Genomic DNA, 12,793 nt, shown 5'->3' with positions numbered 1-12,793 from the left:
TAAAATTTCGCTATCGAAGAGGAAGTACAAATTAATGTTTGAAAACTGGGTTTTTTCTTTTCTTTCTGTTCAAATACGTTAACTGCCTAAACTAGGTCTTTGTGAATATCTTTATTTTCCAATTCAGGGAGGTATTGCGATAAATTTTCAAATATATCCGCCATCAGTTTGTTTTCACAAACGTCTGTGACGTCAATTCTGTGCGTATGTCGTCTTATAGATCATAGCTCTCTACCAATAAATTGCTCAAATTCTTCTGGTTATTATAATATTGTATAATTGTTAAATAAAATTAACACACTTTTACAAAGTAGGATTTAGATGGTTTGTTTCAGATATGTCATCCGATATTAATTCTGTATTTTTATGAACAAAATATGTATATGGTTAATTTTTCTTTACCCCACACACATTTTTTGTTTTTAAGTTTTAACAACACCCCCCACCCCCCATTACATTAATGCTCATTTTTTAAATTACTCCATTCGCCTCATAGCCCTTTGTAATAAATAATGACCATGATTCATTCTGAACCATTAATATATAAACATTTTCATTTTTCAAATTCTCCGTGTAAAGTAGTCTGCTGTGTCGCCTGTGTGTGCAAGGTGAAATTCAACCATTCAGTTTCCACCAATCATATTTGACCAACGTGTCAATATGCAAGAATTGAATGTGCAGGCTCAGTTGTGTGTGGCTGCAAAGAAATTTCATTGTCCTCTTCGTTCTATGCTTCGAGCCCGCCAGAGTGTAGAATTTTCGGGTCCAATCCATTGAAAATCACGTACATCGCAGTATGGTCTGCGTTTCTTTGCAGCTTTTTCTTATCTTTGTGATTTCCAGTTCTTGTTGTTATGCATCTCAGGCTTCGATCAACGAAAACCTTGTGAATCGAGAAGTAACTCGATCGATTGATATTTCAAGTCAGGTGGCGAAGTGCAATGTTAAAGTAACGCTGGAAAATACTGGCGAAAAGTCGGCAAGCTCATTTCACACAGCTGTAGATGCCGTGCTTGCGGAAAAAATTGGCTACATCGGTGCCTGGGTAAGGATAGAAAAGTTCTAGTTATGGACTTACTATTTTGTACTTTAAATTATTGATGTAGCTTACATATAAATCGCAAGTGGAACATGAGGTTGTGACATCTGAAATCTCCACGTTCCAATTCTACCAATTTAAAGGATAGTAAGAGTTTGTGTTTATGAGTTTATGTTTGTTTATGTATTAAGTCTACGAAAGACATGTGGAGTTATAGAATGCCCTGCAACTAAGCCACATACTTGTCCTAATCCGAACCAAGCCTGATTATTGTTTGCAGGCTTTTTGTGAGGGTATTCTATAATTGTGTGTTGCCAGACATATTGCTTCACACATCATAATCATTGGACTCCAGCTTTGCAACAGATCAGATGATGGAACTTACAATTTGGTTTCCTCAAACTTTGAACTTCTGAAGACTATGTTCTATGTATTTGCAATTGTTGTGTTGTTTGTCAGTAATAATTATTTTGCTCTATCAAGTCTGAAAAAACTTACCATAACTTTGAATCCATGCATAATCTGTTGGAAATTGAACCTTAAGACACAAAAGTGAAAAGACTGGTCTTCATTACTGAACCATTTCTTTGTTAGGTTGGTACAGATGAAAAATCAAAGACTCTTGTCATTAGCGAAGTGAAACAGAATGGAGTGAAGTAAGAGGAGCTTACAATATCTTATGCAGTGTGCGAATTAACAGTGTGCAATGTGCAATTTGCGCATCATTTTAGCTGAAATGAAAACAATTGCACATCACTTTTTTAAACGATGTGCAAAAATCAGCAGTTTTAACGAAAAACACTGTCTTAAATCATATGAATTTGTTCACTTTAAAAATATTAATTTAGCAATTAGCGCTATATAATAATTAACGTAATATTGATTTGATTATGCCTTTAAAGAAACACTTTTGTCAAAAAAATTGCACATCGTTTTTTCTGAACTAATTCGCACACTGATCTTATGATTGCACATTTTATCCCCTTTGCATTTATGCACATAGTAACACATGGATTGGCTGGTATTTTCCCAAAAATTATAAGTGGAGAAATTGTGTTTAGTTGTTTAGCTAAATAGTAGCCCTTTTGGTCCATGCTTGGGTTTCAACAATAATACCTAGGCTGTTGCGATATATCAATATATTCGATAAATATTGAAAATTCAAATATATCAATATTCTATATTCCATTTTTTGTATACCAAGAATATTGAAATTATTGAAAATACTAAAAGGGTAAGTTTTATTGCATAGTTACTGGTAAATTATCAAAAACCAATAATTGTGAGAAAAATCGTGATAGAATTATCACGTGCATGACAACTTACACACACAAACCTGCAGCAGTTAAGTATTGAATTACTGTGCGATGACTCATAAAGATCGAATGTTCTAGTGATGAGCCGATTGAGGAAAAATCACATTTGTCGATCCGATAAATTGATTTAGAGGCATATTGGCCGAATTATCGGTAGGAACCTATGTATAATTGAAAAACAAGAAATTCTCAAATTGTTGACGTTTAAAGGTCTTAAAGGTTGAAGTTTTTAAAACCAGTTTTCAGAGCTCTAACTACATCTATCGCCGATTTACATTAGTAAGATTGGCCAATAACTGATCTGCATGAAAATGGCCGATTATCGGCTTTTACCAATCAATTTCTGATAATCGGCTCATCACTAGAATGTTCACTACTATGCAGTTTTTGTATTGACTATCACAGTTGTTGTTCATTGTAACTGTTTTATCCGCGAAGACATGTCATTTTAAAGAAGTCCTGTTTGGAATTATTTTAAAAAAAGGGAGGATTGCCAAAACAGTCCTTCATGCAATTCCTGTAAGAAAAAAATACAAAGACAGGAAACACATCCTATTTGATGTCCCATCTCAAAACTCACCACAGTTTGATCTACACAACATTGATTACAGCGAGGAAACGAACCTCATCAACAAACCCTTTGTCTACTAATCTTTCCAGATGCTAAGTGTACTTTTTCAAAATTCATAGTGAATAAAATACTTTTATATTCTATTTGTTTTGAGGATGTATTGACTATACTACATTTTTATAAGTTTGCTAATTTGCATAATTCGATATAGTCGATATTTTTGATATCTTTTTCAATATCGATATATTGCAATTTTCCTATATTGCAATTTTCCGATATAGCAACAGCCTATTTTAGTTTTACGTTATCATGCAAATTTTACCTTAAATATCGTATTAATTTGACGTAAACTTTTTTGTACCTGTGTATTTTTATTTGAATTCTCAAAAGTGATGATACGCACTGGGTTATGATCATATTGAACTGATTCCAATGTCTTTTTGTATCTGATTTGATGTAATTCTTCTGTGATGTAACTATGTGCTATTGGATTGTTTTGTGAAGTATTCTCTAAGATTATTTAGTTAGTTTAGAAAATCAAGAATCCTCTTGTGCATTTTTACTCAAATTTATCTGCTTTGGTTTTAAAAAAATGTCTAGAAGCTGTGTTTATTTTTTTGCTAAATAGTAGTCAAATTTTGGTCTAGGCTTTGCTTTCAATAATAAGGCAGCATTTATTTTATCAGAGTCAAAAACATGAAAATTTATCCATTTATAAAGAAGATAGCATGAGAAAATTAAAGCTAGAAATTCTTCATCATGAAATACCTTCATTGTTTGCATGTATACATATGCTTGTAATTCTTTAACTATGTACCTACCATGATGATAAAAAGAAATGAATAAAGTTTAGGTTTGTTTATTTGAACATATATACAAGTTGAAATATTTGTCATTTTTATTGTGGGAAACTCATAAGGTCATTTGGAAGCAACAGCACAGGTTAGGCACATTAACATAACTTTTGTTCCTACGATAAACAAACAACCAGTCACATTACAGATTGTTGAAATTCTTTATATGAATGTTGAACCAATAGAATTTATAATTTCTGTCTCACGCATATTTTTTGATTGCCACCAAAGAAAGTAAAACATTGCATATATGTAAATATTAAATGCAAATGATATTTTCATTTTATATCATCACATCTATATGTAGAGCAATTACACAAAAAAATTTTCGCACATTGTTTCAAAAACCCAATTTGCAAATTTTACAATTCAGACCAAAATGTTGTGCAAATCACACCCTTCAACTTAAACCTTGAAATAGGTACCATGCAAGGTACCTCCCTGCTTTGAAAAGTATCATAAGAAAAAGGTCTGTTAGAATGTCTAAATTAATACTCTTTAAAGCTTTTTGCTATTTAATTCCTTCATTCACCCTGACTGAGACAATTACGAATGAGGGAGGACAACCTTGGGCCCCATGTACAAGATCTTTTAATGTCATATGTATTTATTATCACAGTCTTTGTGTGTTTAAGGTGAAAATAATGTTAAGAGTGTAGTCAATGTAATGTCTTTGGATACAAAGTTTGTGATTTTAATTTCACTATTCAAAGGCATGCAAATATTTTTTTATTATTCTTGTTTTGTCTGTGTAGCTCAAAATTGTTTGAAGTTGGATTAGATGGACCACTTGCAGCTGGAAAGTCAGTGAAAGTGAACATTGAGATGGCGTTTGTTTATGCTTTGAGGCCATTTCCAGAAAAAATTGCACAAAGTGAAAAGCAACTTGTAGTGTTTAATGGAAATCATTATTTCTTTTCACCTTACAAGACTGTCAAGCAAACAACAACAGTGAAATTATCTTCCTCAACTGTCGAATCGTATAGTGAATTGAAACCATCTTCCTTGGAGGACAAAACAATCACTTATGGACCATATGAAAACACAGAGCCATATCAGAGCAGCCAAATGAAAATCCACTATGAAAATAATTCGCCATTTTTGACTGTAAGTTCTTGGGTTCAATGGCCATTTAGAAGTCAATTGAAGTAATATTCTTTTCACGCGCACTTAGTAGTTGAATGCCGTTTTCTACAAAAATTAGAGAACAAATTATGGTTTATTGTCAATTGTTTTCAAAAATTTTTCTTTGGTTTTTCTAATTTTTTTCATTAAAAACGTAGAAAGTTTCTAATGCTGATATCATTTTAGCCGTCTTTTCATGCAAATTTTATTTACCTTAAATTTCATATGTAACTGTCCTAAACTTTTTCATACCTGTGTATTTTTGTTTGAACTCTGAAAAGTGATGATACGCACTGGGTTATGATCGCATTGAGCTGATTCCAATGTCTTGTTGTATCTGATTTGATGAAATTTTACTGTGATGTAGCTACCATTGGATTGTTGTGTGAAGTATTCTATAAGATAATGTAGTTGCTCTGAAAAATCACGAACTTCTTGTGCTTGATTACTTTAATTCGACAGCCATGATTCTACATTTGTATTGTTTTGTTTTTTTTATTTACCGTTCGTTGATCTAAATACATACTATAATACGAGAGAAACACTTTTTATTTTCAAGGTTGTAAATATGGTTCGTTTGATTGAAGTGTCCCACTGGGGAAACATAGCTGTTGAGGAGACCTTTCATGTTAAACATACCGGGGCGGAACTTAAGGTAACTGCAGGATGTTGTCCTCATTGACCATTTACGTCATACAATGCAGCTGACGTAGACATACGTAAGAAGGTAGACATACGTGGTTTGGCCATATTTGTCAGACATATCTTCGCTTGTTCAGAGATTTTGAGAACTACTTTAAAGTATCATTTGAAATATTGCAACAAGCTTCTTTTGAATCATTGAAATGATTAGCTATGTTGATTTTCTTTAACGTGGCTGAGAAAATGTTGGCAGAAGCCGGAAAAAATTATTTGCTCCAAATTCTTGGAAAAATTTCAACATCGGAAGTAGTGTACGGCGCTGTGCTAAGTATCAACTTACTACTATTTTACATACTTTCTTACTGTTTTTGACATGCATTTTTTTTACGTAGGGTACCTTTTCCCGATACGACTATCAAAGAAGCCAGACATTTGCTGTCATCAAATCATTCAAAAGCGTTTTGCCAGCTTCCGCCGCCGACGTATATTACCGCGATGAGATTGGTAACATCTCTACGAGTAATCTTTTAGCTGTCGAGGACTCCGTTGAACTTGAGATAAGACCACGTTTCCCGTTGTTTGGTGGATGGCAAACACGTTATTACATTGGTTATAATGTTCCTAGCTACGAGTACCTCTTCAGTTCAGGTTTGTGTAAACCTTGTTAACTCTTATATGTCAGCACATATCCCACGCAACTGGAAGTGGTAATGAGGTATTTGCCGGTTGTAAGTCTCCCTAAAATTTACTCGATATTTGCATTGCAATAAGTTATCGCTAGGGGGTAAACATGATCTTAGAGATCTTGCTGTGACTGCAAATAAAGATAAATTTGCATTTTAATGCGCCATTTTTAATTTTATTTCAATTTTATTTGACTTATTTTAATATAAATTGGTTGAATGTAAACTTTCTATATTTTAGGAAATGATTACCAATTGCAAATGAGGTTTATCGACCATGTTTATGATGATTTCATTGTTGACCACTTTACACTTAGGATTATTTTACCCGAAGGATCAAAGTACGTGAGAATTTGTCTTTCAATTACTGCATCGTTATGCTTGGGTTGCCTATTCGCAGGTTACCCGGGGCTATACTATCTCATTTTATCTACGTATTAAATATTCCGTTTTATAAATTCTAGGGATTTGGACATGCAGCTTCCTTTCGACGCTATTCGTGGGGACAATGGTCTACATTTTACGTACCTTGATACATTTGGAAGGCCAGTGGTTGTGTACCATAAAAACAACTTGGTCGAGCAGCACATCCAAGAATTTGAGGTTTGTATAAACAACTTCCATGTTACGTCAATAAGTTGGTTTTCTTCGTTCATGTTTGTCGGTTTTTGACTGTAGATTGAGAAATACCCTGTACTAGATGTATAGATTCGCGATGGCTTTTTTTGGAAGTGGTGGGATGCTTTAGTTTGGATTAGATTTCCGTGGCTTCTTGCCGTATCATGTGAGGCTTTTTTGGTAGTGTGCTCAATTCTCCTTAAAACTTTAATCACACTTGTTTTTGCTCAATTGTTTGGTAAATTAGTATTTTGTGGAGAGATTGGCATCTATTCGCGCCTCCCCCCCTAATCCATCCCTTGGCTAGATTCAGGCTTGGTTTTTCCATACTCTGAACTGCGTGGTTAGTTGTGGAACAGTGCCATTTCTTTTTCGCTTGTTTTGTTTTATTGCGATGTTTTGTGTGATTTGGACATGTAGTTATGAGTTTAAAAAAGGAATATTTATATATCTTTGTTTAGCTCAACTATCAATTCAATAAGATTTTACTACTTCAAGAACCATTGTTACTCGTTGGTGCATTGTATCTTATGTTTTTGGCAGTCATTGTTTACGTTCGAATGGACTTCTCCATCACTAAGGTTGGCATAAATTGAAACGATGTTCATATTCTAATGTGATGTAGTCTTATCGTTAAAAAAGTGAAAATTTCTACTCGTCCAGTCCAGCTTGGCATGACAAGAAAAATTTCAAACAATTAACTTTTTTATCTAGCTTTAAATATTTTGGTATACTTTTGAACTCTTCTAATTCCCAGAATTTTTAAAGATGTATACAGGTTTGTTACCTTCGTACTTTGACTCTTAAATGCTTTGGCAAACCCAGTGGCGGATCTAGATTATGTAAAATACATTGTAGAATACACTGCGGCGACTCCTTTTATTTTTAAAATACTATATCAACAGAAATAGAAGTGACTTGGTTATAGAAAATTCTATAGAGCCAAAGCATTGCCAAGTATTGTAAAGTATTTTGAATTGAAATATGTTTTTTTGGAATTTATTCTTAGTAGGTCTAGATCTTCTTCTGTGATTTTAGTTTTGCATTTTATGACATAACGTGTTGCCTGCTCAGTTTAATGAATTAGTTTTTGTTGCTCATAACAATTGATGATGTCGCTTGCAAATGTTGTTTAAATTGTTTATGACATGAAATTTCAACGCAAATTTTTTTAATGCTCTTGATAGAGCATATAAATTGACTTGATAACATATTCAGTTGAATTGACTTACTGTACTTTCTTCAAGAGATATTCCACTTTATTTCTTTATGCAAAAGGATCGTTATGACATCACTGAGCGTAATTACATTCTAAAAATCATCAATTTTTCACATCATTAGAACCTTTTATAAATAAAGCTGCACAATAGTTTAATGAACACAATGTGAAGATGGATATTTGTAAAGATATTTAAATGCTAACTGTCGAGAAAATTAGTTTTCTCTAAAGCCAATTATGCAATGTGATGTCATAGAAGAAAAGTTACGAATCTTCAAAAAGAAATAAATAAGGGAATTTTTTTGAAGAAGTCATTTAGTCGTTTCAAATTGCCTTTAAAATTCAATCAAAAAAATTATGGTAAAATTTGGTGTCATAAACACTTTAACGCGATCTATTATATGGAAAGCGTCACTTCCGGCAAAATGGCACACTTTGATTTGCTCAGAAACATTTTTGCCACTCCATTATTTTCCCGTAATCGACCACGGTCCAAAACCAAATTGTACTGTCAAATGTAAACAAATTCGTAATGCAAACAGCAAAATAAACGAAACGAAAAACCATTTACGAATGTGATTCGAAAGAAAAACACTTGGAAAACAGTTCAACTATCCAGACAATACAATTTGAAACAATTTATTTTTTATGGACGAAAACTAGAAAAGTGTAAGCAAACCCGTAAAAAAACAGCAAGGACGAGAAACAAAGCAAGCTTCGTTTCAGGTCAAATAATAAGCCTTTAATAACTGAGCTCGAGGTCTTTACGGAGAAATATTGGACTTCTGTCTTGTATGAAGTGCCAAATGCGTCAATATTTCAAATCGCACGAAATATCATCAAGCAACTGAAAACTTTGTCATAAGAACAAAAGTCACCTTAATTAAGGGGATTATTTAAAACTTGAAATTTTTAACAAACTTAATGAAATTTTTGCAACAAGTTTGTCATGTCAGCAAAACGTTCTGTCTTTGCTCTTCCTTTCGCTTTTTATAAACAACATGGCTCCCAAAACTAGACAACTTCTTCTGCAAGGTTCACATATTTATTTGAAGATTTCAATCGATTTTTTTATACATAAGACGATTTTACACATTCAGTTTTTCATCGGAGAGTTACCAAGTACATTTTTCTGTTGTATACTGTATATACAGCATTATATGATCCGAACGCTTTGACTACTATCTATCATTCCAGCCCCAGACGATTTGAGACAAGATCTGATTCTTTTCATAGAGAACAAGATACGACTTATTTATCGAAATATATAAGAACCCGGCTCAAAAATAGAAAAAACATGGCAAGAACAAATGAGTCCCATTCCGATAGGGTGGAGTGGGAAGACAAAGGTTGAAAGTGAGAAAGGAACAAATCATTGAAATGAATATAACTGGAACGCTACCTGTCCCTGTGATATCGAAGCCGCTTCTCCCCAGTCTTTACACGCAAAGGAAAGCGTAATAAAGAGCAATAAGTTTATGGAAAGCGTAATAAACAGCAAAAGACAGAACGTTTTGCTTACATGACGAACTTGTTGCAAAAATTTCATCAAGTTTGTTGTTAAAAATTTCATCAAGTTTTCAAGTGAAAATTTCATCAAGTTGGCTGCAAAAAGTTTCATCAAGTTTTAAATAATCACCTTAATTATGGTGACTTTTGTTCTTATAACAAAGTTTTCAGTTGCTTGATGATATTTCGTGCGATTTGAAATATTTGACGCATTTGGAATCTGCTATTCTTGTACAAAAAGACCTCGGTCCGATATTTCCCTGTAAAGACCTTGCGCTCGGTTATTAAGGGCTTTTAAACAGAACGAATATATTTTTGCTTCTTTTCTCGCTGCATTATTATGCGATTGACAGTACAATTGATTGTCTTGAAATAATTCATCAAAACTAGCTCATTGAAAATCTGTACTGTTTTTAGTTTTCTACTTGTTGATGTCTGTCTATTTTAGGATGCGGCTCAGGAAGCTCGGCTTCGCGCTGCTGGTCTTATCGAGGAATTAGTGGGACTTCTCGAGCAGCGCAAACGTTTGTACGATTCATTCAACGATGCAAAGAATAAATACAAAGCCACAAAGGATTCGGCTTCATTTGTCGCTTCGCGAAAATCTCTCGATGGGGAGTATCGTACAGTTAGCCAGAAAATCAGTGAGCGGCAGGCTGCTTTGTCCAGCGATCAACCGGAGAGCGCAGAAAAGGTATAGTTACTTATGATAACTGTGTTAAGGTTGCGTTACTTTTTCAACAAGAACGAAATGCGTCTCTTGTGATGTCCAGTGAGCTACTCGTGAGCACAAGAACTATCTACAATTTGAATAAAGTAACTTAATTATTCAGTAATTTTAAAACAACAAACGTATAAAATACGGTTCAGTTTCTGAGGTAGCTTATTGGAAAACGTACCAATAGTTATAATAATCAATTCATTAGAAGAAAACTTTAGCAACATGGCTTGTATAAGTTTTACTGTCTAAGAATTAACGAAGTGTAACAGCGTGCATTAGCTTTATTTTATTTTTGAGACTTTGCTATTGCAATTTACAGATTTGTTGAATTAGCCATTGTGTACAACCACGTACGTGTTCAGTGGGTGCATTACTGTGATTAAAAAATTTTCTTATTTTCGTAGATGGTTGAACTCCAACGAAAGGAGGTTGAACTTAAACGCCTTATGGACGAGGCCATCATCTTGGCTCAAAAAGTCGTCGATGGAAAGATCAACAAGCAATTGTATATCGAGCAGGACGAGGCAAATGCTGCAAAGCGCGAGAAGCTGTTCATGGATATCGAGAGCATCCAAGAAACACTCTAAGAGAACACTACAAAAGAATTTGGTTGTTTTTTAAACTTGATTTTTAGTGTTGAGCTTTGCAAATTAAAAATGTATGAATGAATTTTGGCTTTTTGTATTTTTCACATTGCCAAAGCCATTCACTCGAGTTAATTTTATTGAATCCAATATGCTTCTGATTGGGGATTTGTGCTTAGTTTACAAGTCTGATGCAAAAATACCATGCTCAGTTTAAGAATTCGAAACGGGAGTTATTGGTGGTCGAATTGAATGGTAGTCGTCTGATGTAAGTGATCTTGCCTGTAGCAAAATACGTCAAATTATCAGTAAAATTCCTAAATTTTTGCAATACAACTGATAAAGATTTCTCCGATGTGCTTGTCTTAGCCAGTTGTGAAATTTTAAATAGCTTCTATAATTGAAAATAAAATAAACCACGAATTACTTCATCGAAATTTATTCCCTACAGAACTGTTTCGTATGGCAGTTATTTAACTTGCCACACTCGTCAGGAGAATAAATATAGCACTATAGCACAACGGAACTTATACACAAAGATGAATAATTAAGTGTTTAGGTGATATAGTATTACATTAATGACGTCATTAATGTCGTCATTAATGTAATACTATATCACCTAAACACTTAATTATTCATCTCTGTGTGCAACACAAAGTTTCTATCACAAAATCCCATTATATATATATAAACCGTACATCCTGTGTCCCAAGTGCAGGAGTCACCATTTTACTATGGTGATAGCCGGGAGGGCACATTGTTATACACTTTGTATATATATATATATATATGAGTAGTTTAGACCCCTAAGTACAACCTACGAGCACAGCCTACGACAAGGCAAACCTAGGAGGCATAGCCTACCGAGGTAGGTTGACAAGATTTCACAATCTGCATCATGCCCTGATTCAGGGACTAAAGCACATGCTTTCCTCTTACGAGTAGATTTTAATGTAGAGGATACTGACGTCTGCTGCATTAACCTGAGTGATTCACTCATTGCAGTCATTGGTTCACTCATTCTACAAAGGGCGGTTGCTACTTTAAATTCTTTGATTTTACTTTCACTTCTTCGATTTCTTCCATTATGTCATCTTGTTCATCGTGTTTAGTAAAACCCAGGAGTGCCTCTTCATCTCCGACATCATCTCTTGTCGTTTACTCTTCACTTGTAGAAGCCATAATTCAAAAAATTTGTAATATAGTGTGGAAAAGAACTTTTTGTAACTGATCGCTGTGAAATCTACGCTGGAACTGATCTTGATATCGCACGCTCTATCTCACATGAAATCCTAGTGACGTAGAACAGTAACGAAATAGAATTGAAGTTTCTAAGTTCCATGTCCTTGGTATAAATAAAGATGACGGATGACTGCAATGTTTCTGTGGAATGTCTCCTATTAGTCTGGGGGCCGTTCTTAAAAAAAACACGTTCGATGGACATTTATAGTAGAAGCAGGAACAAAGCTCAAAATTACCGTCTTGTGATCCTTTTTAAGAATATCGCTGTTTCCAACTCCAAGCATATACGTGTAAAGGAGGTTTTGACTCTGGCATTTGGTATCTTCAACGTTATAACAATGCTGAGTTGAAAAATGTTTTAAAATCCTAGAGAGAAAGCTTTTCAGGCTGTGTAAGTGCAATTATAGCTATTCAGAGTATGAAAGTATTTGTATCTGCTAAATAAAAGTTACAGGTTTTTCACTTTGCTTGACGGATTGATCACGTGATTATAAAAAACTTGCTTAATACTTGCTTTTCTTTGGCAAATTTTACGTTCTGAAAGCAATTCTTAATTTAACATAATCCTATATTACTAACAAAAAGTTCATATGTGCAAGAAAATATGTGTATTTAGACTTTTTTGTGATGGAACTAAGGCCCCGTCCACACGTATCCGTAGTTTTTTAAA

General features: G+C 34.0%; 1 protein-coding gene across 1 annotated transcript; it reads left to right on the top strand.

Annotated features, from left to right (window-relative positions):
* The first annotated feature begins 702 nt into the window (after nucleotides 1–702).
* LOC124447323 (dolichyl-diphosphooligosaccharide--protein glycosyltransferase subunit 1-like) lies at nucleotides 703–10,966 on the top strand. Its single transcript, XM_046998226.1, has 10 exons — nucleotides 703–1,045; nucleotides 1,634–1,695; nucleotides 4,536–4,887; nucleotides 5,465–5,560; nucleotides 5,940–6,195; nucleotides 6,472–6,571; nucleotides 6,695–6,833; nucleotides 7,310–7,429; nucleotides 10,025–10,270; nucleotides 10,702–10,966. The coding sequence occupies exons 1-10, from the start codon at nucleotides 797–799 to the stop codon at nucleotides 10,882–10,884; spliced, it is 1,803 nt and encodes a 600-aa protein (XP_046854182.1). The 5' UTR covers nucleotides 703–796; the 3' UTR covers nucleotides 10,885–10,966.
* Nucleotides 10,967–12,793: the final 1,827 nt, after the last annotated feature.

Source organism: Xenia sp. Carnegie-2017, unplaced genomic scaffold (genome assembly GCF_021976095.1).
Source record: "Xenia sp. Carnegie-2017 unplaced genomic scaffold, XeniaSp_v1 HiC_scaffold_22, whole genome shotgun sequence".
Taxonomy (NCBI): domain Eukaryota; kingdom Metazoa; phylum Cnidaria; class Anthozoa; order Malacalcyonacea; family Xeniidae; genus Xenia; species Xenia sp. Carnegie-2017.
This window is presented reverse-complemented; position numbering and strand designations above follow the sequence as displayed.